Source organism: Aspergillus aculeatinus (assembly GCF_003184765.1).
Source record: "Aspergillus aculeatinus CBS 121060 unplaced genomic scaffold BO66scaffold_5, whole genome shotgun sequence".
NCBI lineage: Eukaryota > Fungi > Ascomycota > Eurotiomycetes > Eurotiales > Aspergillaceae > Aspergillus > Aspergillus aculeatinus.
This window is the reverse complement of record NW_020291474.1, coordinates 196163-219031: the sequence shown is the minus strand read 5'-3', so window position 1 is coordinate 219031 and position 22869 is coordinate 196163. Positions and strand designations below refer to the sequence as shown.

The 22869-nt window shown below is 55.0% G+C and overlaps 9 protein-coding genes across 9 annotated transcripts; 4 read left to right on the top strand and 5 right to left on the bottom strand.

The window, feature by feature from the left end:
* Window positions 1–2741: 2741 nt before the first annotated feature.
* Window positions 2742–4593, top strand: flbB. Its single transcript, XM_025642322.1, has 5 exons — window positions 2742–2957; window positions 3194–3274; window positions 3337–3424; window positions 3481–4023; window positions 4074–4593. The coding sequence occupies exons 1-5, from the start codon at window positions 2876–2878 to the stop codon at window positions 4528–4530; spliced, it is 1251 nt and encodes a 416-aa protein (XP_025507692.1). The 5' UTR covers window positions 2742–2875; the 3' UTR covers window positions 4531–4593.
* Window positions 4594–4919: 326 nt separating this feature from the next.
* Window positions 4920–5932, bottom strand: BO66DRAFT_417681 (uncharacterized protein; the record flags this gene model as incomplete). The annotated part of the gene is made up of 2 exons (XM_025649699.1): window positions 5690–5932; window positions 4920–5381 (listed from the first exon to the last, which is right to left on the bottom strand). Exons 1-2 carry the CDS (start codon window positions 5765–5767, stop codon window positions 4920–4922), a joined length of 540 nt encoding a protein of 179 aa, XP_025507691.1. The 5' UTR covers window positions 5768–5932.
* A 506-nt stretch (window positions 5933–6438) lies between these two features.
* On the top strand, window positions 6439–9569 carry BO66DRAFT_459525 (diacylglycerol acyltransferase family; the record flags this gene model as incomplete). The annotated part of the gene is made up of 5 exons (XM_025652261.1): window positions 6439–7286; window positions 7341–7976; window positions 8027–8419; window positions 8486–9197; window positions 9273–9569. The coding sequence occupies exons 1-5, from the start codon at window positions 6649–6651 to the stop codon at window positions 9567–9569; spliced, it is 2676 nt and encodes an 891-aa protein (XP_025507690.1). The 5' UTR covers window positions 6439–6648.
* A 101-nt stretch (window positions 9570–9670) lies between these two features.
* Window positions 9671–11972, bottom strand: BO66DRAFT_341546 (eukaryotic translation initiation factor 3 subunit D). Its single transcript, XM_025644437.1, has 2 exons — window positions 11656–11972; window positions 9671–11526 (listed from the first exon to the last, which is right to left on the bottom strand). The coding sequence occupies exons 1-2, from the start codon at window positions 11861–11863 to the stop codon at window positions 9929–9931; spliced, it is 1806 nt and encodes a 601-aa protein (XP_025507689.1). The 5' UTR covers window positions 11864–11972; the 3' UTR covers window positions 9671–9928.
* Window positions 11973–12226: 254 nt separating this feature from the next.
* Window positions 12227–13043, top strand: BO66DRAFT_174694 (uncharacterized protein). Its single transcript, XM_025642320.1, has 3 exons — window positions 12227–12282; window positions 12467–12725; window positions 12800–13043. The coding sequence occupies exons 1-3, from the start codon at window positions 12279–12281 to the stop codon at window positions 12894–12896; spliced, it is 360 nt and encodes a 119-aa protein (XP_025507688.1). The 5' UTR covers window positions 12227–12278; the 3' UTR covers window positions 12897–13043.
* Window position 13044: 1 nt separating this feature from the next.
* Window positions 13045–13782, top strand: BO66DRAFT_174695 (hydrophobin family protein). The gene is made up of 3 exons (XM_025642321.1): window positions 13045–13492; window positions 13548–13609; window positions 13665–13782. Exons 1-3 carry the CDS (start codon window positions 13213–13215, stop codon window positions 13704–13706), a joined length of 384 nt encoding a protein of 127 aa, XP_025507687.1. The 5' UTR covers window positions 13045–13212; the 3' UTR covers window positions 13707–13782.
* BO66DRAFT_388508 (cytochrome P450) lies at window positions 13622–16179 on the bottom strand. Its single transcript, XM_025646579.1, has 7 exons — window positions 15866–16179; window positions 15670–15799; window positions 15398–15589; window positions 15133–15284; window positions 14788–15041; window positions 14426–14706; window positions 13622–14302 (listed from the first exon to the last, which is right to left on the bottom strand). The coding sequence occupies exons 1-7, from the start codon at window positions 16056–16058 to the stop codon at window positions 13858–13860; spliced, it is 1647 nt and encodes a 548-aa protein (XP_025507686.1). The 5' UTR covers window positions 16059–16179; the 3' UTR covers window positions 13622–13857.
* A 386-nt stretch (window positions 16180–16565) lies between these two features.
* On the bottom strand, window positions 16566–17444 carry BO66DRAFT_314386 (alpha/beta-hydrolase; the record flags this gene model as incomplete). Its single annotated transcript, XM_025643431.1, has 3 exons — window positions 16566–16768; window positions 16866–17306; window positions 17357–17444. The coding sequence occupies 3 exons, from the start codon at window positions 17442–17444 to the stop codon at window positions 16566–16568; spliced, it is 732 nt and encodes a 243-aa protein (XP_025507685.1).
* A 539-nt stretch (window positions 17445–17983) lies between these two features.
* BO66DRAFT_174691 (GMC family oxidoreductase) lies at window positions 17984–20329 on the bottom strand. The gene is made up of 7 exons (XM_025642319.1): window positions 20142–20329; window positions 20004–20085; window positions 19662–19932; window positions 18784–19578; window positions 18391–18727; window positions 18175–18338; window positions 17984–18124 (listed from the first exon to the last, which is right to left on the bottom strand). Exons 1-7 carry the CDS (start codon window positions 20185–20187, stop codon window positions 18080–18082), a joined length of 1740 nt encoding a protein of 579 aa, XP_025507684.1. The 5' UTR covers window positions 20188–20329; the 3' UTR covers window positions 17984–18079.
* Between the last annotated feature and the right edge of the window lie 2540 nt (window positions 20330–22869).

Below are 22869 nucleotides of genomic sequence, written 5' to 3'. Positions count from 1 at the left end.
TGCCCGTCTGGGCCAGATTGTTAGCCTTAGGCCGCTGATCGCCTTTCGATAGTTCCGGCGCATGCGCATCTCCAAGTTTCCTTCAAGTTCTCAAAATCCACTCAACTACGGAGTACACTTGGGCAAGATAGACAATCCCGGGATCCAGGACAGCCTGGTCGGTACTGTCTCGGCTTTTGCTTTCGGTCCGGCAGACCACTCAACTAACTCCATTGAGTGACCATCTACCGACGATCGTCATTGTTGTTTGCCGATTGTTCAGCCTTGAGCTTTGGAGACTGCCTCAAGGCCACTTCTATCGCTCACAAATCCTATTCAGTGATTTCGTCACACTCGCTGAGTGTCATAGAAGGTTTACCTGCCACACATAGTCCACAACTAGTCTATGGGTGCGATCTGCGACCGGAACGTGTTGCTGAATGGTTGCTGGAACAATTACATTCGTTGCTACTTGCACTAACTACTCAGTCTGAAGAGATTGTCCAGACGCGATGCCGCCCTAAATGCAATTGCGAATCAAAAGTGATTCGAACTATCTGGCTTTCGCAAGGCGACTTGACGATCGGCTTCGATCACCGCACGGTCCGGGATCATTCAGGCTTGAGGATGCGAGCATACGTGAACACAACCGGCGCTACTGGAAGGCGCTCGTCTCCTGATCTACCGAATCAATCAAACTGGTCGAAGTCAGCAAGTGACAGATGTGAAAGCACCAGTATTGCGGCAGCCACAGATAGGTGACACAACAGCTGTCCCCCATTGGTCCGTACGGACAAACCATCCATGAACCGCGATGTACCTGAAAAGGCCGGTAGAGGAGAGTTTTCGGTGGATATGGGCTTGACTCGGATCCAATAATGGCGCAGCTCTGCCGGAGCGTTGGGAATCGTACCATAACAATCAAACAAAGTGTGCGGTTCCTGCCACTAATAATGGAGCGCAATGGATACTAGCACGGTAGCACCACTTTCGACCGGGGCCACTAGATTGATTAGACTGAGGGCTTTCTTTGCACGGTGGAGCTGATGGGTCTGAACTGATAAAGGTAAACAATTCGGAGTGGAGAGAGACAATGGAAGAGTGGGAATATGGAACAGAGTCAAGATTAGTATGAGAATTACCGGTCAGTCGAAGGAAAGAGAAAGAGGAAGAGGAAAAGAGGGCGCAGCAGAGACTGCGCTCAACAAAAGGTCCTAGGCATTATTGGGGACGCGTTGATGTTGCACAGGCGTCCCGGAATTTCAGAGATGTCAAGCCGGCTGCGTCCCCGAGTGACAAGCGAGGCAGGCAGGCGTTCCACAGCAGACAGGGACGATCGATCCAACCACGCTGGAAAGAAGAAGATCAATCCGATTGTTAACTTACCTGTTGACATGAGCTAGAAGAGTATCTATGCAAGTTGCAACCGTACTCCGTACCTACAGATACTCACTCCTAGAGCTATTGCCGCCTTTCATCTTGAAAGCCGAACAATTGCTGGGCCGTTGCGGTCGGTTGGAGATGGTGGTGGCAGCCTCGGGCGGATGTCTGTCTAGCCGCCTATCGACGATGACCAGTTGCCCGTTTTTTTCCCTCTCCCCTTGGCCGATCGAATCCACTTTCCTGCTCCACTTGGCGTTTTGCTTTTCGTACGATGTACGAATACTGAGCTGCAGGAGAGTTGAAGAAGGAAAGAGTGAATTAAAGCTCTAACCAGATTTAGCAGTCGAATCACACAACACTGGGCACTCACAGAACTTGACGGGTGGAAATGCCGAGACAAGATCGGATCTGGTGTGCTGCGGAGGATTCCTTCAAAGTAGACCTATAATGTCAATTGCTATTGCCCGCTGGATTGATCAGATCGGAGGGCAGAAAGTGATGCACAGTTATGTACGGAGTACGAAGTACGAGTATGTATGTACAAAATCAGTTGGCCTGAGCTCCTTAGGCTATAGCAGCTAGGTACCTCTTTGGTTCTGCCGTGATAATCTTTCCGTACCTAGTCCGGTATTATCCTCCATCTTTCCAATGGTCCCCGGCACTTCCCCGGCAGAACATGCATGGATTTGAAGAAGCCTGAAGGCGTGGGGAACAGCCTAGGTAAGAAGAAGAAGAAGAGCTTATAAGTGGTGAGACCTTCCATATCCCGAGTCCACCTTTCATCATCAGTCTTGATTGTAGTGAGAACCAATCACTCTGCTTGAGATTCATATCCGTCCAGTCCAGGCCAGGTCAATTCCAGCCTGGAGCTCTGTCACTCTTGCCACTGCTAACTACCTAGTTAGTACTTAGTAGTAGTTATCCATTATCCGATCTCTCCCCTCCCCCTCCTCTCACTCTTTCTCACACACACTCTCTCTCTCCCTCTCACTCTCTCCTCCCATCCTCCCATTCTGTACATTCATTCCTCCTTTACCGGTCTTGTGGACAAAAATTGTTTTCCTCACCTCATCTGCCCTGTAGCCACACTGATTGGGTGCTCGTGGTGATTGCTCATCCATACTTCGCAATCCCGGGGATTCACCCAACGGGGAAACACAGCCGACTGTCCACCATCCATCGGTAGGTACAATGGATCCAATTCCATGCGTGGTAGAATCGGAGCTTTAAACGCTTGGACGACGGCCAGCATCCACCCGCTTCTCAAACCCAGCGCCGCGATTTTTAAGGCTGACAACGGTCCAGATGGGCCAGCTTGGAGTTGTTTGAGATTCACACTCGATCTATTCTATCTTCTTCTCTCCTTCTCTGCGTCTCTTCTTCCCACCAGCCCCCCCACCCACCTCTATCGACGGTCATTTCCTCGTCCACCGCACACGCACTCTCTCACCCTTCTATTCTGACTGCGCCGGTCGCATTTACGCTTCCTCCATTCTTCTTTGCGACAACCACCATGGCCTCGATGAACGGTGGCCCCATGCCATTGGACCTCACGAACGCAAATCGTCAGACACTTCCGCCAGATGGCTCACAGAGTAAGTTCACTCTCCTCCTCTTTCTCTGAGATCATTATTGCAAGATTTGCCTCTTCTTCGGCCTTTTCTGGGTCCAGATGCTTGATGGTCCGTGACCCGTCTTTCCATGGTTCGCGCTGTGGAAGTCAGTGTGGCATTGGCTCTGACTCAAAAGTCTCGACTGTCTTGCGGGCACTCATTCCGCTTTCCGTATCCCGACTGTGTCGCGTATCTCCAGCTAACTTGCGACTCAATAGGCCAACCCGGATCTCGACCTTCTACCATAGGCGCCGATTTCCTCAAATTCTTTGGTGGTACGCAGAAGAAAGTCACGCGAGGTGTGTGAGCCCACGGTCCGATCCGTTTACCTTATCAGCTCTAATTTCCTCCCCCGCGCTAGATGGGCAACCGGCAAAACGACGAGGTCCGAAGCCGGATAGCAAACCGGCCATGACCCGACGACAGGAACTGAATCGCCAGGCCCAGAGGTACGTAACCGGTTCACCTGGGGTAATCATTGTTTGTATACAAACGGTTGGCGCAGAACCCATCGGGAACGTAAGGAACAGTATATCCGATCGCTGGAGACGGAAGTGTCCCGGTTGCGAGAGGCCTACACGCAGGAGATCTCGGCCGCCAATCTAACGGTCGTGCAACATCGAGACATGGTGCAAACGCTCTCCGACGAGAATAATATTCTGAAAGAGATTCTTGTGGCCCATGGTATCAACTTCGAGCCGGAACTCGAACGTCGCAAGGCGGAACGCGGGAGCATGGGCTATCATTCGAGTCCTTTTGCCAGTAGCAGTGTCGCCTCGCAGCCGAGCAACGTCGCCCCTAACGGAGGTCCCCTCTACACCACGCCGCCCACGACGGTCTCTGCCAGCCTGAGTCCGAGTACGCATGGCGTTGAGCAGATCGATGTGTCGCCCACTCAGGAGCTGGCGCCGCCTCATTCAGCCTATCAGGCCGCACCCTGTGACGCCTTGGCCACTCTCGATCAGATCGCTCCCGCCAGCCGCGCCCCGATCCAGCTTCCCGGCATCTTCGAGGCGGATCCTCAGCTCCAAATCGATTTCATCTTGACGTAAGTGTGTTTTCTTGGTGACCAATCCCATGCGACTGACGTTGATCCAGACTGGAATCGCCCTGTCGAGAACACACCGACTACCTCTGCCGCCGATCGATCACCGAGGCGGACGATGAAGACATGCCGTTCTCAGGGCATGCGCTGATGGCCACCTGTCCACCCCCCAGCTACATCGCCACGACGACGAACGAGCAAACCTACCCACACAAGACGTACGACCTGCCGCACGTCAATTTGACCACGCTCCTCAATCTCAGCCGACAATTGGTGACGGAGGGGCAGATCACGCCGATCATGGCGCTGCAATGCCTCAAAAATCACCAACTGTATGGTCGGCTGACTCGGGAAGATGTCAAAATCATCGTCGAAACCCTCAATACCAAGGTCCGCTGCTATGGTTTTGGGGCCGTTGTGGAAGACTTTGAGCTTATGGATTGCCTAACCAGTGTGCTGGATACGAAAGCCGAACAGCATGTTTGCAATCCGGGCGATGATCTGTCCTAGTCATGGTTGGCACTGATGAGCAAAAGTACTAGCGGAGCCCCAGGATTTCTCTTTCCCACCTCTCTTATTTTCCCTTTCCCCTCTACCTTCCTTCCAACGACATTGTACATAATCCGTGGTGATCCGTCAGGATTTCTGTTTCTGTTCCGTTTGACGCCAGCCTGACTTGCGCCAGGCCTCGCCATCCCGTGGTCTCGTCCCACCTCTCTGTTTCTGTCGGCGGGTGGCTGCGTAATGGGGACTGCTGTGCTCGAACTCAGCTCGCACCACCACGCCCTGTACAACCAACTGTGCAACACTGAAGATGTCCTGTAACGCCAATGTGATGATGACTACTAGATATATGCCATATTTTCTATTTTCTCTGGGCAGACTGACCACCGCTTCTATCAATCCAGGACCACCACACCGTCTTCTAATCCCGGACCCATCCCCAACTCCACTCCTTGAGCAATGTCCCCCAAGGGCTCCCCTCTCCGAATCCTTCGGATGACTTCCTCCACTGTCGCCCCCGTTCCCCATCTCAACGCCGCATACACCACCTCCAGCTCGGCCAACTGATCCTCTGCCTTCCGTGACGGGGCCCCGGTTCCGATCTCTTTTTCGATCGAGGCATACTGCTCTTCCTGCTCGCTGTCTGACTCTGGGGATGGCTGCTGATCCTCAATCTCCAAGATTTCGAGCCCCCGCGCCATGCCCAGCTGATCGCGCAATTGGTTCGCCCGGCTTCGGAGCCCCGCGATCAGCTCGGCTTGAGCAATGGCTTGACGATCGCTATCTGGAGCGGCGTACTTGCATTCTTGCGGGGTGTTGCGTGCCACACATGTGGCGCAGGGGGTGAGGCGGTTGCACTGGGGTTGTTAATGTTAGGCTTATAAGGTGCGATTTTCTTTGGGAGAGTGGTTCCCGATGGTGAAGCTGGAAGACAGATTTGGGGATTCTATGTAGTTTGATGAAGCTACAGGGGCATGCATGTACTAATAGGTTGAATGAAGACTGATAGACTGGTAGACCTGGGGTCTTGAAAGGTAGGTGGGTAGATTCGGTTTCTCTTTGGGGAGGGGAAGGAATTAAGTTGGATAAAAGGTAGTGAAACTTATATATCTGATAAAGCAAATAGGGGAAAGGGGGAAGGAACGGGAAAGAGAGAGAGACATACTTTCACTTTGCGGGCACGACAGGGAAGACAGGAGGCTGTGGGACGAGGCTTGGACCGATGGGAGATTTGTTCAGGCATTGTGTTTGAGTGTTTGAGGATGACTAGGTGATATCACTGGAGGGAGGGGAAGACAAGAAGTGAATTGGACTTTAAATTAAGGAATTAGAGTAAGAAGGAGAAGAGAGTTCAAGCTGGCTGTAGATCTTTTGGAGAGATGATTATTCTGGCTGGACTGGAGGCGGGGAAAGAGAAAGAAAGCATCCATGATTAGTTAGTTAACTACCAGGTAACTAGTTAGTTAGCGCGATGACTAACGGGGCTAGACTCTCCTACACTCCCACATCCTCTCATCTCTCACCTTCAGCTTCATACTCCTTCTTTCTGATTTTTGGCATCCCCCTTTCTCCTTGGCAAAACTCTCCGAGCTACACACATGTTCCCATTGCGGTTTCAAATCTTTTATACTCCGGTCTTGGCCCCAGGGCTGAATGAAAAAGGCTGCATTCCCTCTTTCTGGGGAAGATCTCCCCAACATCCAGCGGTCTCGGGTAGATCTACCAGGGGTCCGGAGATTACTACCACTACTACTACTACTACTACTACTACTACTACTACTACTACTACTACTAACTACTCTGGCAATCTAAACTATCTATCCTCCTATACTTTCACTCAAATCATCTCAGATTCACACCTCCTTTGCTTATTTTCTTGCTCAAATTTAAGCTCACATCATGCGAATGCTACCCCTCCTTTCCCCTGCACCATGGCATTCCCTCCACTATCCCTTGAAACAAGAGAGCATTCCTCCCTGTCGTTAACCTTGCGTCCAAGCCTGGCACCTCCTTGATTGACAGTCCCCATTTATATCCCCATGTGCTCCAACTTCTACCAGAACGTGCCGTCTGTTCTACATGCAGCACATGCAGTAAGGCCGCACGCACGTACACTCGCCCACCATGAAGAAGTCCCGGGCCTCTAGAAAGCAAACGCCTGTCTTGCGGCGTCGCAGTACTCGCAAGAAGACTCCATCCCCACCGCAATCACCGCTACCAACACAGAGGCCCCGCGTGCTATTTCTTGCCAACAGTGAACATGGGCAGACAAACTTGATTCTCGCATTATCTCATGAATTGCTGGTGCGAGGTGACACCGACGTGCACATCGCCTCGTTTCCGACCTTGAAACCACGCATCGAGAAGCTGCTCGTAGATAACAACCTTGACAGCGACGGAGTTCGCTCGCGCATTCATTTTCACCCTCTCAACGGCCCCTCGAACAGTGAGGCTTTTGCACGCACAGGAAAACGTACGATCTGCCATCCTCCCGGTTATCAAGGCGCATTGAAGGGGTTCAAATCGCTTTTTGAGGAAATCTGGGCCTGGAATGAGGAAGAGTATCTGCAGGTGTATGACAGCTGTCTTGAGACAGTCCAGGCTATCGAACCGAGCGTTGTCCTCGTCGACTGCTTCTTCCCCCAGGGACGAGACGCAGCGTATAATGCGGGCCACCAAGCTATTGTTCTTTATACGACCTCCTTGTCCCATGTGGTGTATGGGCTCCAGCCTTTTGCTGGATGGGCGTGGAAATTTCCCTTGTAATTCGCTATGCTTTCCCGATGAACCAATGCATGTGGCTGACTGTGCACCAGGCCAGGGACAGACTTTCCCTATCCACTTCCCTGGAGCCTTGTGCCTTCCAATACCAGGGCCGCCATGGATGTCGCCAAGCTTTACCGCCGTAGCGGCCGTCAACGACAGATTCGTGAATGGCGGAAGCGACATGGTATCCAGGGCCGATTTCCTTTTGCGGATTCGTGGCGGCCCGACCGATTTCATCTGGCTCCAGGTCTGAAAGAGCTGGATTGGCCGATGGAAGTCCCCGAGAATGTCCTCCCCTGTGGTCCCATTCTATTACCCGTTGCACCTGTCAAGACGCAGGATCCGGAGCTGCATCGGTGGCTCCACCGGGCACCTACAATCTTGATTAACCTGGGGACCTTGTATGCGCCAGATCCAGTGATGGCTAGAAATATCGCTTCAGGGGTGAGGAGTTTTCTGGACTCACGGACGGATAAGTTCCAAGTGCTGTGGAAGCTTCCAAAACATACGCAGGATTGCGCGCATGTTTTTGAAGAGGCGGAAGAAATACTGGCTGCTGAGATCAAAGATGACCGGGTGCGCATTCAACCATGGTTTCAGGTCGAGCCATTGGCAATGTTGCAGACAGGGCAGATTGTCTGTTCCGTGCATCATGGTGGTGCAAACTCATGGTACGAGGCTATTCAGTAAGTTTTACTCTTCGACTCAGCGGAGTAGAGATATTAATACGTTCCAGGTCTGGCATACCTCACGTCGTTCTTCCAGGTTGGCAAGACTGCTATGAAAATGCTGTGCGTACAGAGTGGCTCGGAATCGGCGTGTACGCAAACAAAACAGCTGCTCCAGCAGTGGATGCAGATGAGTTCGGCCGGGCTCTAATCAGGGTCGTCGGCAATGTCACAATGCAGGCCAAGGCAAAGGAATTATCTGCACTGTGCTGCAAAAGAGAAGGACGAGTCGTAGGTGCCGAGAAGATCGCTGAGTTGGCATACCACCCGGAGAGAATGGCCTTGCCGATCCCAGAAGTCAATCAGTATCCGAAGGACAAGCTGTGCACAATCAGGAATAAGTTCGGAGGTATTCTAGAGACCGTCAATCGTCCTCATTTGGACAAATATGCAACCTCAAAGTGAGTCTTCCCTCTCTGCATTTGTTTCAATATGCAAATCAAGTGTCCATGATTTCTAACCACAAGAACCAGAGTTTATACTGCTGCCAGCACACTCTTCGTCGCCCTTACAACCAACACGTCCCTCCTCCTTCCTATCCTCGGCTACGCTCTTCTAATCCTCGTCCTTGTCCCATCTCTTCCCATCCCGCTTCTCATCCGCATTTTGTATCCAGTCTACGTCCTCATGATAACCTACTTCCCTCCCACCTCTCTCCCCTCTTTTCCTTCCCCGTCCTCCGCCGTTCGAAACTCTCCTCTCTGGTCACTCTATGCCAACTACTTCCCTCTCAAGCTTTATCGCAGCACTCCCTTGGCTCCTTATCAAAAGTACATATTCGGATACCACCCACACGGCATTTCCATCCGCGGTGCCATCGGCGCCCTTGCCACCAAAGGCGCCGGCTTTGACACGCTGTTTCCTGGTCTCAATCACACTCTCTTGGTGTCGGACAAGGTCCTTCGCGCTCCCCTGCTGCGCGAGTACGCACTCTCTTTGGGCATCGGCAGCGTCAGTCGCGCGTCATGCATCAAGCTCCTGTCGTCCGGCGGCCACGACGGCAACGGACTTGGGCAGGCGATCACCATCTGCGTGGGTGGCGATCGCGAGGCGCGCATCGCCCGTCCTGGCCGCATGGATTTGGTGTTGGGGGTGCGCAGGGGCTTCATTCGCGTTGCGATCGAGATGGGGGCGAGCCTAGTGCCGGTGGTGGCTTTTGGAGAGAACGAGGTCTTTGACGTCGCGTATCCCGAAGAGAATGATGCAAACAGCAGCGAGGTAGCTTCGAGCCACTGGGAGGGTGAAGGCCAGAAGCAGCAGGACGGTGACCGGGAAGGCCTGTTCACGGCAGGTGCGAAAGCCTGGAAGGCTATCACCGGCAAGTCGACTCGGGTGATCAGCGGACGGTGGGGAGTGACGGTGCCGTTCCGCAAGCCAATCCATGTGGTCGTCGGGAAACCGATCCCGGTCAAGGAGCAGCGGTATGTGCAGGACGAGGCTTATGTGGAGGAAGTGCATCGGATGTACGTGGAAGAGTTGCGGCGGTTGTGGGAGGAGTGGAGGGATGTCTTTGGAGTTAAGAAGGAGGTGCGGTTTGAGATTGTGCAGTGAGGTTCATTAACTGGTGCTTGGGCGTCTTCTCTTTGGCGTATCATTCTAAGTAGGGTTCGGAGAAATGAAGGACAAAAAGTTATATAGCTGTGATATGCTTGATATCGTCGAATACTACCGTACATCCCTATACTGCGCTTGTGTACGTAGGACAAATGCAACAACAATGGAGTGAGCCGATGTACGAGACAAGAATCGTCTACAGGGTGAAATTGCCAAGTGAGGAAATAAGTTTGGAAAGCATAGATAGTCGTTCATAAACCTAAGAACTTTTGACGTGGACAGGACGGAAAAAGAAACACAGCGAACCAAATTCATGACTAGGATATAATGATGGAGGTAGAAAACCGCCCAAAAATCTACTCCTCATCCTCCTCGGCGGCCTCCTGCTCCTCGGCGGCGACCTCCTCATCCTCCTCGAAGGTGGTGGGGGGCACGCTGTAGAGGCGGAGGACGGGGCGGTTGGGGTCCTTGATGAGGACGTACTTCTTGACCTTGTCGTCGTCCTCGTCGGCGTCGAGGGCGCGGATGCGGTCGACGATGGTGCGGACGATGCCCCAGCCGTTACCGAGGTTGAGATTCATCTGGGTGGCGAGGTCGCGGGGCTTGTAGCCGACGACTCCGAGCACGACGTGGGCGGCGGCGGAGCGGGGGTTGGCGCGGGAGACGAAGCCGAGCTTCATGGCGTCGGCCTTGGCGAGGATGGCCTGGGTGGTCCAGCGGGCGAGCTTGGAGGAGTTGTTCTTCATCTCGGTGGCGACGACGGCACCGCGCTGGGACCAGAGCTTGGAGCGCCAGTCGAGGGCGCCGCCGGAGCCCTGGGCCTTGCTGTCGAACTCGTTCAGGGCCTTGACGACCAGCTGCTGGTCCTCGCCGCCGGTGGGGTTCTTCATGATGGCGTCGATCTCGGTGCGCACGATCATGTGCACGGGCTCCTGGCCCTCGTCGCGCTCCAGCGACAGGTCGAAGCGCCGGTACTTGTAGCCCTTGGAGGCCAGGGGCTCGGTCTCCTCGGCGGCGTTGTAGAAGGGGTTGGGGTGGGCCAGCTCGACCTTGCTCTCCTCGGACTCGACCACGGTCTGCAGGGCGAAGTTGTGGTTGATGAAGGTGGCCTCGAGCGCCAGGGCGCTGGGCGTGTTAATGGCGGCGCCCTCCTGCTTGCTGGCGGCGGCGGCGGTGGCGGCGGACGAGTCGGCCAGCTCCAGCGGGGCGTCGGCGGCGTTCTCGTTGACCGTGACCAGGTCCAGGGAGGCGCCGTCGCGCTTGTCGAAGTAGATCTTGCCGCCCTGGTGGACGATGACCAGGTCCCACGAGTAGACGCTGCGGGGGGCGCACATCAGCGTGGACAGGATGTCGGCGGACGCGAACACCGTCGCCTCGTTCTTCTCGGCCAGCTCCTGGATGACGGGGTCCTGCGAGGTCGTGACGTTGTACGCGGCGCGGTCCAGCGCCTGCAGCCGGCGCTCCGCGTTCTTGACCGGCGCCTTGTCGTACGACCGGTCGTAGTAGTACATGAAGCCGTACGAGTCGACCTCCTCGCCCTCCGGCGCCTCCATGTTCAGCTTCGACAGCCGGCTGAAGTCCACCTCCTCCAGCATCGTCCAGTCGGGCCGCACGGCCACCGACGCCTCGCGCGTGCGCTGCGGCTTGTCGTAGTCCTTCCACCCGAACCGACGGCCCCGGTTGCCCCGGCCGCCGCTGCGGTTGTCGTAGTACCGGTCCCCGCCGGCGCCCCCGCGACCCCCGGCACCACCGCCGCCCACGCGCTGGAAGCCCGCGCGTCCGCCACGCTGGGCGCCGCCGCGCTGGGCCCGGCCGCGGAACACCGTGCCGCCGCCGCGGCCGAAGGTGCGCTTCGTCGAGCTGCGGGTGTTGTCGACCACAGAGAAGGAGGATTCGTCTTCGGCGACCGCCACGGAGAACAGGCTGGAGGATCCGGCGCCGTAGACTTGCTGGTCTGGAGGGTTGGATGGGGTTGTTAGTTTGGTGGTCTCCACACACGATACTTCCTTCCCCTTTTCTTTTGTCTTCGTTTTTTCGCCTTTCCGCCGTGAAACACAAGAAAGAATGGAAGCGTGCAACGTACCTCGGAAGTTACGGTTGTAAGCCTGACGACCGGCCCGGTTGGGGTCCTTGGACTCGGCCGTCCAGTCGGCCATGCGGCCCAGCTTGTCACCCTTGGAGAAAGGAGCATAGGGGACGCCGTCGAGCATGTTGTCGGCGGCGGAGGCGGGGCCCCAGGTGTCGTCGGCCGGCAGGGCGGCGACGATGTCGGCGATGGAAATGGGAGCCATGATTATGTGTATAGCTCTGTGTGTGAGGAGAGGTTAAAGGGAAAGATGACGGGGGAAAAAAAAAAGACGACCCAGCGAGATAGGAGAGGTGGTCTGGGGGAGGGGCTGGTCGGTCAACGGATATTGAAATGAGATCGACTTTGCCAATTCGAGGGAATTTTTGTGTCGCGAGTTTGTGGCTGGTGGAGGCTTGGCATGTGGCTGGTGCGGATGGCACCGCCACTGGAGATTTGTGTACATTGTGGGGGTGTGCTGCTGAGTCATTAATGCGCGCATAACTTATCGGGCTGCTATCGCTATCAGTGTTGTGTCCACATGCTTGGCGGGTTTGCATTCTGTTAATGCTTCCATGCTGTCTCTCAACATAGACTGCACAGCCATTTGTCATGGTCTAACAGCTTAATACTTTATCTATATGAGTAAGAGTAATTATCACCCCAAGCATTTGAGATGAGTTCGGAGCTGATAATGATGCAGATCATTCTCCTGGGATCGTCGCGGAGTCGAGATGCGTCCGCCAAACCTAGTGGAGTTGGGGATGATGCGTGATAATCCCAGAATGCTCAATGATCGACTAACAAGTTCATTGGATCGACAAAATAGTTGTCTTAGTTATCTACCTCAGTATCCCTGCGATAAGCGAGGCTGCTCGATACTTTCTGGAGCTGCAGCTAAGTCAACTATGGTATGGGCGCATCCGAAATCGGTGCCACACCATTAAACAAGGTCGATCTTTTGTCCAGCGAAGATCATCAATACTTATCAATTCGATTCTGCCACGGGCACCTCACAAGTATCACAGATCCAGGTCCACAGCAGCGCCCACACGCATCGTTATCATGCTCCCCGATGTTCAGCTACTGTGGGTACGCCCGCTGATTTGGTACCAGAAAAGCACTCAGACCGGGTGGCTGATAAGACAGGGACGGACGACAGGCCCGAGACCACACGCCTCAATTATGAGATTGCCTTTTACATGTTCCTCGGTACCTGCAGCATGACCGTCTCTGCCAGGTCTCGCCGTCCATCCTGAATCGACTGTGAATATCACGTTGCCACCACTGTAATGGCCGGCATCCGTCCCAGCCGTTTGTTCTCTGCATGGAGAATTGGCTGAGGACTGGATTTTGAGGCTTCTTCCATCCGGATGTCCGACTGCGCTAACGGAGGATATTGTCTAGTAGTTCTTGGAAATGCTGTATACTCTGATGGTTATTCCTTCGAGTCGCTGAAGATAAATAGCACATTCCACCCCAGCTCAACAACACTACAACACAATCAAATCACAAACCTCTCTTACAGCAAGCCATACCTCTCATAACCACACAACCCCAACCCCAACCACGACCATGAAGCTCTCCCTCACCGTCTCTATCCTGACCATCGTCGGCCTCGTCGCCGCCGTGCCCGCCCCCCAGTCCGACTCGCAGACCCTTGAGAACCAAGTCAAGGGCGTCGCCGCTCAGACCACCTCTACCACGAGCGAGAGCACGGTCGACCAGTCGCAGTGCATCGCCCCGGTGCTGTGCTGCGGCACCTTGACCACTCCCTTGGACCCGCTCCTGGACCCCATCCTTGCGGATCTGGACATCAACGCTGGCAGTATTGTCGGCTCCGTTGGTCTTCTCTGTACGTCCGTTTTCTAAGTGGTTTGTCATTGTTGATGCTAACGCTATGGTTGTAGGCAAGCCTTACGACACCACCTGCACAACGAAGCCGCAGTGCTGCTCCGAGGTGAACCTCTTGGTGAGTCTCCCCTAAACATCACGCCTCAGTGGAAAGGTATACTAATAAAAAATAGAACGGGGTTCTGGCACTGGGCTGCTCTGCTCTGGAGCAATAGTCTCCCTTCCAACCAGGAGTCCGCAGGATGCATGTTACGTCTAATCATACCGGGGGATGCATACCCCGAACATCTGTTCTTAAGTTAAATAGCCAATACTATATACCTTAATCAACCCTCATGTGTACCTCTTCAACCACCCCCTATAGAACTAATACGACAACCCCACCAATTCCTCCGAATGACTCTTTTCAAAAGGATACGCGCTCTCCACCTCCCTCGCCAACGCTGCATGGGCCTCACTCCTCGCCTCGATCTTCAACCCCGCCGGCACGACAGGATGACTGATCACCCCCGGCAGGAACTCAGGCTTCCACTCGGGGATTCCTTCGGGCCCCTGGATCCGAAATACCGTTAGCGCCTGGGCAATCGTCAGGTAGACGTTCGCATCCGCCAGGGTCCGTCCGGGGCAGACTCGACGCCCGAACCCGAAGACCAGGAGATGGGGGTCTCGTTGGACGCCACCCCCGCCACCACCGCCCTCACCACCAACACCAGCACCGGATGCAGCAGCAGCAGCAGCAGCATCAGGCAGGAACCGTTCGGGCCTAAACGCCTCCGGATCAGGATACACATCCGGGTCGTGGGTGAATGCCCTGGCCGACAAAAAGTTAGCATACCAATTTTTATCAAGGCCACAAAACCACCACCCCCTCTCCGCGGCGCGACAAAACCAAGCAACCGGGACAAAGAAAGAGGAGGGAAAAGGCAAAACAAACCAAATGTTCGCCAAAACCGACGCCCCCTTCGGGATCCAGTACCCCTCATACTCATCCTCCTGGGTCACCACGTGCGGAAGATCCATCGGCACGACGGGATGCCACCGGAAGACCTCCTTGATGAGTGCGTTCAGGTAGGGCAGGTTCTCGCGGTCCGCGAAGGTGGGCAGCCGCGGCCGATCCGCTGCCCCGAGGACCGAGTCGAGTTCGGCTTGGGCTTTGCGCTGCACGTCCGGGAAGAGGGCCATGGCGAGGAAGAAGGTGGCGATTGAGGAGACGGTCTATCCCACCCACCGTTTCGTCAGTTTCGTCAGTTTCTGGATTGGTCAGTTTGGAGAAAGGGGGGGGGGGGGGGGTTAAACCGTATCCGCTCCACCAGCATACAACGACGCCGCCGACCATTTGACGGTGACCTCGGCCTCGGAGCCGGGGGGCAGCGCGGGCTGGTGCGTCAGCAGGTTAGACAGGAAGGACGGCGTGTAGCGGCCGTGGGCGTGGTGCATCTGGTGCCGCACGAAGGCGTAGGGGAGGTCGCTGAAGGCCGTGACGGTTCGCTTGTACCCGCGCGCCGTGCGGCTGAAGCTGCCGCCGGGGAGCCAGGGGGGGAGGTGTCTCACTACCCAGCCCCAGCCCACAGTCGATTAGATCAGATCACACCCCTCCAAAAAAACCAATTTCAAAATTCCCAGAGGGAAGACAGGACATACAGAACGGAATGTAATCCACCAAATACGTCGCCGGCAACATCGCCACCGAGAAATCCTCCATCGCTCGATCGGCCAACTCGACCAGCGGATCCCGGCCGTGCGGCTCGACCGTATACCCGTATCCGATCTTGAGGATGATGGCGCCGGTCTCTCTGAGGCTTGGGCATTAGCTTTGCCTCGCTTTTGTTCTGTTGCCACCGGGTTTTTTTTTTAAATAGACAACGGCCCACGATAGAGAAGGACAGGGGGGGGGGAGGGTGCGAACTTGCGAATATGCTCCATCAACCGCCCCGGCGCGTCCAGCACGCGCATCAGAAACCGGCCCACCTCCGCGGTCTGCACCGCATCGAACCGGCCCACCGACTTGTTCGACCCGATCTCGCGGTGGAGGTTCTTGCGGGTGGCGCGCAGGCGGTCGGTGTTTTTCACGGAGCCGAGCACGTTGTGCCATCCGGACCTGGGGTTGTTGCTTGTCAGTCTTCGGGTATATTGGGCATGGAGTTGGGTAAGATTAGAAGCGCGAGGGGAGATGCTCACATCTCGGCGAAATTCTGCTGCGGGCGGGAGGAGTAGATCGCCGAGCGCTTTTCCAGTAGCTCGACTGCATGGCGGGCCTCGTTGACGATGATGATGGTTTGGCCGAGGACGCTGAGGGAGCTGATGGGGCCTTTTTTGTTTTTTCTCTCTTGTGAGCGGGGCAGGTTTTGTGAACACGGGGTGAACATAAACATACCGTAGAGCTCTTTATGCTTCAGCCAGTGTTTCCAGTCCTGTTGGCCGGGGCGAGGGAGGTCGTTGAGATTGCCGATGATGGGTCGGCGGGGAGGGCCTGGGGGCAGAGGCGCGTGCTTTTGGCGCGAAGTTAGGGTTGTCGTCAGGTAGTAGCCCGCTACGAGGAGGAGGGCGGCGAGGAGAGCGGAGATCATGCTGTGGGTTGGGTCAGATTGAGGGGTGTTTTGACTTTGACTGAGTTCATGGCTATTGCATGCTAGGGGAAGGGTTTCTTATATCATGTTGTTCATGTGAAATCATCGAAAGAGGGGGTTCTGCAGCTGAGAACTTATTGCAGACTGAATCCTCCGACCGGTGGGAGTGATTGGTGTGCAGAGCGTAATCGTGCATGAGGGTTACCGGGGGGTGCGGTCCGGATGAGGATATCATCGACGGCTGCATAGATTAAGACCGCTGCTGCGCAGTATGATTGGCTTTGGGGGTATGCTGCTGTATAGACGTAGTAGACATAGCAATAGACTGAGTAATGGGAGAAGCATTGATGGCGGAGGGTCAATCTCTCGTTCCACTACTTGCTGGCTTGAAGTGAACATAAGAGAAAGGCCTCATTCTCGGAAGATACTTCCAGTCCAGCCTTGGCACCGACCCCTCTGAGCCCTACTCCTCTATCTATCCATCCCCCCCAGGCAATCCCCTCCCAATCACAAATACTCCCCAAACCACGCCACCGCCTGCTGAAACGCCTGCTCCTTCGCGAACCTCACCCGCCGCACCGCGAGATCCCCGCGCACCGCAAACCCATGCTCCACATCGGAGTACACACTAATCTGCCAGGGCTGATCCTTCTTACCCAGGATCTCCTCACTCTCGCGTCTCTTCTCCGCGGAGAAGATCGGATCATGTTCTACCCAGGAAAAAACACCATTTTTTTTTTTTCTCCCCCCCCCCCCCCCGAAAATCCCCCGTCCTCAACCCCAAAAGCAACCAAAAAGAAAACTCACGCGCAGCAGCAACACAAAACGGCCCCTCCACCGCCTCCAACTCCTCGGCCGTCATCATCGTCGGATGCGCCGTAAACCCCACATCCAAGCCCCCATCCACCTTCAAAAACCGGGCCACATACTTGCCCCCAAAGCAGTACCCGACGCCGCCGACCCGCTCACACCCCAGCGTGGACCGGATGTGGTTCAGGGCCGTGTGGATGATGGGGTCGGTGTGCGCCGGCTGGTGGCCCTTGGCCCACTCCATGATCTGGAAGCCCTCGGGCCGGTTGAGGGGGACGCTGTCGCCGGTGAAGAGGTCGGGCATGAGGACGAGATACCCGGCGGCGGCGAATTGGTCGGCGAGGAGCTGGGCGTTGAGGAAGCGGTGGCCGATTACGTCGGTGAGGAGGAGGATGGCTTTTTTGGTTGCGGTCGAAGGGTGGGTGATGTAGGTTGAGACTGTTGGGGGTGAGTAATTCTGGTTTGGACCGGGGGGGGGGTGGTTTTACTGTTCTCGATGTCTTGGATTGTGCCTTTGGGTTCGCCTTCGTGGAGCGTACCCGTGATGCAGCATGTTGAGAGGTTGTTGGAGGTCATTTTGGGGGTCTTGAGGGGGGCGGGGAAGAGTAAATTGGTGTTGAGGTTGAGGCCGAGAGAGGAATTGAGGAGGAGATGGAGATATAAGTACTGGGTACTCCGTACTGTACGACAGAAAGGTCGAAGAGGGGCAGATGGCAGATGAATCCCTGTTCCCTGTTACCTCCGATGCAACAAAATCCTATGTCCGAATTTGGAGATTAGCGGCGTGGTTTAGCGCCCGGCAGGACGGACATAACAGCTCCCAGCGCCCCAGTAGCATGGAGATAAGAAGCTTTGCTTGGAAAATCTTACTCTATTTCTAGTGTAGTATATGAAGCCGTCAGCGCTAGGCTGGGAGTCTGACATCTGTATCGTTTGCGGTTAGTCCCGCGATGGCCGGCTGCACGCCGTGGTTGCGGTGGGGCGGTGGCTCGTATTTCTTCGAGCTGTACACGCGACATCTCTTACCCCCGACTGTCAGGGTACTAGAGGTTCATTCCTACAGCCCAAAGAAGCAAGCCATTAATATATTCAATGACATATGACAGGGATTAGAACAAGCTATATATTGTAAGATCGAAAGCCACCAACATGTACACATTATCATTCATCAAGAAAAGGCGCAATCGGCGGCTCCACCAACCGCCATCACCTCACTGGTAGAGATCCGGGTACGCAGCCTTGACCATGTCCGCACCCTAAAGCAATCAGCATCGGTTCACGACTCTCAAAAAGATCTGCTACTCACCTTCTCTCCAATCATATACACCGCATTCTGGATGCGACAATCCGGAATGATTGGGATGATAGATGCATCGATCACGCGAAGCCGTTTGACGCCATGCACGCGCAATTCCGAGTCCACCACACCCTGCTCAATGGACTGGGAAAGCCGGGCTGTACCACAGGGGTCTTGCCAACGTATTAGCCAGGGGTTTACTCATCCACAGGAAGGATGACTCACGATATCCAGTCTGCGAGTGCTCGAGAATCATCTTCTTCATCGCCTCGTCCGAGTGTCGCGGCATAGGCCAGGGGTAGTCCTCCCGGATCACGTCCTTCATGCCCTCGCCGTGCATCAGGATCTCGTCCACGAACCGGACCCCTTCTCGCAGCGCGATGATGTCGAGATCGTTCGAGAAGAAGTTCAGGTTGATGTTCGGCTGGTCGCGAGGGTCGGTGGAGTTCAGCTTCACCTCGCCGTTGCGGGAGAGTGGGCGGAGAAGGTCGACGATGACCGTCAACCAGTCACCCTCCGTGGGCACGGGGAAGTGCCACTGAAAGGCATCGGAGAACATGGGCTTTGTCATGGTTAGTATATTGGCTTCCACGAGGTTGACTTCGGGTAAATACGGACCACAAAGTCGATCTCGAAATGCGGCTGTCCCTCCGGACCGAACGGATCCTTGCCACCGTTCTGCTCCTTCGCCTCCCGGTACTCCTTGTATTTCTCCAGACGGTCATCAATGCGTGGCAGTCCCACCAGCTCCAGCAGTCCGCTGCTGTAGGGCCCCTGCCTACTCTCCCGGTACTTCTGCACGGCGGCGGTGTGCGCGGGCCCGGCCCGGAGCAGATGGCTATCCAGCCCCATGCCCTCCTTCAGCCGGAACACATGCGGCATGATGGGGTGGTCGAGGAGGTTCTGGCCCACGTGCTCCGAGTGGACCACGGGCTCGATGCCGTGGCGCACGAGCTCCTTCTTGGGCCCAATGCCCGACAGCATCAGCAGCTTGGGGGTCTCGAAGACGCCGCACGCGACGATGACTTCCCGCTTGGCCTCGATGATCACCTCATCCGACCCGTCCGGCCCCAGCACGGTGACGCTCACGGCGGTGTCGCCGTCGAAGTTGATCTTCTTGGCGATGCACGAGGGCATGATCACCACGTTCGTCTTGCCGGTCAGGTACGCGCCGCTGGACGATCGCTCGCCCCGGTAGATGCTGGTGACGCAGTGCGTGAGCCCCTCCATCTTGCCGGAGTAGATGTCCTCGCTGACGGGGTGGCCGGCGCCGGTCCAGGCCGCGGTGAGTGCGTCGCGGAAGGGCCGCAGCTCGGGGACGAGGTCCGCGTGCGAGACGTGCACCGGTCCGTCGCGACCGATCTTGGCCAGCTCGTTGGGATACAGGTTGTCGTCGTCGTGGTATGTCGCTGGCTGTTCGACATTGTTCACGTTAGTAGGCGATTCTTGCTCGTAACCGTCATTATAGATGCTGATGCTGAGGACGAACTCCGCACCTTGCTGAAATACTCCTGGCACCCATCCCACGTCCAAGACGGACCTCCGTACTCGGACCACGCGTCAAAGGTACCCTTACTACCCGGGATCCATGTGTAGTAGTTCAAGCAGCTACTACCCCCGAGGACTTTTCCACGGGTGTTGGGCTTCTCGGCGCGCTCGTAAGAAGGCCTGTTGATCATGGTCGTTTTGTAGGCCCAGTCATGCTTGCTGCCGCGCAGGTCAAAGGCGGTAGCCGGGGTGGTGATCTTCTCGATGTCCTGAGGGTTTCTATCGTCTCGGTCGTTTGCTTTAGTCGGGTGTTCTAGTCATACTGTGTGCTTGGAGGGTCGGCCACATACGCGATACCCGCTTCGATGACCAGCACGCGGACCTCGGGGTTCTCGGCCAGTCGCCCGGCCACCACATTACCAGCAGTACCTCCTGGTGGGATGTCAGAGAGATACTTGTCAACAAACGAAGAAACGAGTGAGACGTACCGCCGACAACCACAAAATCGAAGCTATCCGCGCTGGGAACCGTCATTATGCTCGATGCAGGGGAATTGAGATGCGATTAGTTATTAAGGGATGAGAAGAGAGCTGATCTATTGCTCCTTTGCGAAGCTCAACAGCCAAAGCTGTCTCTATATAGCGACCGTCCGTCAAGCCCACGAAGCCCATCGCAAACACCAGAATGCTGCATCGCCATGACGTATGGGAAGATGATCCACCTGCCAGCCGTTTCACCCGGCCCACTCGGGAGGTGCCAAGATTTTTCTTACTCGTGTCCTGACAAACAGGACTGGAGCTTCTCAGGGCATGGAGTCAAATGCCGAGTTATCTCCAAGAAATAAGTCTCCGAAGTTGGCGGCAACGCGCCGTTGACGGGCTGCGCAGTTGCGCCCCACGAGTGGAGGCACGGGGCAGAATAAGGCCGCGCTATCAGGAGGGTTTGGATCGTCGGAAGGGTCGGAAACACAATTGCTTGTTTTTGCACCGTTGCGGCGGCCATTTATAATCAAGCAAGAATAGACGCCATCAAGACTTTATACATCATCATCATCTTCCCTCCTACTCTGTAATGTTCTGACGTTGCTGTTGCGGGGCTCGATCGACACGAGCAATCGCCGAGGCTCAGCCGGGTGAAACTGGGAAAATCAAGCTTTATCATTGCAGGGGTCAGAATCAGAATTGTGAGGGACCCAAGGTTGGGGTCTAGAACAGGGTTCGTACCTTGTCAAGTCCTCCTCGCTGGAGCTGGACAATCCCATCGCTCGTCGGACACAGGTAAGCCCGACAGGTTGAGTATCGCAAGAGCTGAAGGTGGCACGCTTAAGGAAAGCCGGGGCGGTGCCAGCGTAGGCGATGGTTGTATTCTGTCCACCGTCACATGACAGACCATTTATACACACACACGTAATAACCACGCAGCAAATTATGTAGATAAGTAGTGTAGTAGATGTAAGGGTAGTGTAGAGGAAGAGATTGCCCTTATTATTGAGACTACCAACTGGTCCTCCTAAATACAGGTGCCTGAGTGATACTGTTCACGTGACAGGGTCCCCCGGTTTCGAAAAAGGGTGTCCCACCCGTTCGTTAGAGTCGTAAAAACATAGAATCGTGAAATCGTTAGTGTCGTGAAATCATCAAACCCAATTTACTCGCCTTCGCCCTCGTCGTTGTCTCCGCCGGCGTTTTCCGAGTGATTGAGGATTTGTTTATGCACTATGTTGAGCTCCGTGCCCAGGGAATACCTGTCTGCAACCCACTCTTCGGGGCCGAAAAAACCGCACAAGTTCTCCTGAAGTTTGGAGGCACCTGAAGTTTGGAGGCACCTGAAGTTTGGAGGCAATGTTCTGTACCTCTGTCGCGTACACTGTAACGATTTCCGCGATGCTCTGGAGAATCGTTGGATCCTTCGGTACTGAATAGGCGCCGAGGTGGAAGAATGAGTAGAGCTGCAAGGAACGTTGCAGAAGTATGAGAGGGGCAGGGTCGGTTGGTTGGGGTTGGTGTTTGTGAGTGGCACGGTACCTTGCGTAGGTGATCAAGAATAACGAAGTCCTATTGATTGCCGTCTGTTATCGCACCCGAACAACCAACTTTTGACTGGCCCTAGGCTTCGCGAACCTAGATACCTGAATTCGCTGTCCGACGGAGGATAGAGAATACTTACCCCATAACATATCCCAATAGTTGCGTAAGTCCGCCCCCCCCACCATTGCCTTTCTCTCGGCTTCCACGATGACCACTTGTGTAGAAGATTTAATTCAGTCTTCATACCATGTCGAATAATCGGACGACCCAGCAATCTTGCCTATAGCAAGACCGTCGAGAATCGTCTCGACGCCGAGTCTCATCTCACGGACACGATTGCCTTTAGTGGCCCGCTGTGGGTGCACAACAGCACTCAGGACTCGATCGATCCTCATTCTCGCAGCTTCGACGTCTACGACCCCACTTAGTTTCTGCACGGTAGACTTGGAAGGAGTACCGCTTACCGAGACTCTGAGGGAATCGGACGCAGCCCTCCACTCAGAAACGGAAGGATCCTCGATTATACCGAAGTAAGAATGGATGTCTGTCAGTTCGAGGCTCCCGAAAGGAACCGAGTAATACTCGTCTCCGGCCCACGCGAGGGGTTTCTTGCAGAGGGCATTCATCTCCCTCATTTCTTTCATCGTCGTCGAACACGAATTTTTTGAGAATGCCTCTTTGATTGGGTTCGAAGGCGACTGGTGCCGGGGATCGAGTTTTTATTCAATTCGGGTTGATACGAGGCTCACGAATGACGCCCGCACAGGCGAGGTCATCCATGGAGTATCTGGCTGTGCCGCTTGCCATGGTATTGTCTTGGGGCTTTGAGAACAAATGCGTCGGACAGGAACACGCCGAAAGGTGACGAGTCTTTGTTGTTAGGAGCGTCAGCCACATAGCCTGTCAGAATTTCTGTCATACTTGACTTCAAGGGCTGAATCCCTTGTCTCCATTCCGGGCCAGATAAGTGTGATTCGGTATGTCTTCGGACTCGTACAATTTGGGCTTCATGAGGAGTTCCGATGGATTGTAAAAAAAAGTTGTGTAAAGGAAAGTTGTACAATGGTTGGTTGGCTAAGATGAGTAAGGAGCTAAAGACGTTGGCTTGGCGGTTGTGGTTCTACTTAACTGTCTATATCTCTGAGGCAGAAAGGTCCGGGGGTGAATATCTTTTCTAAACTCAAGGAAG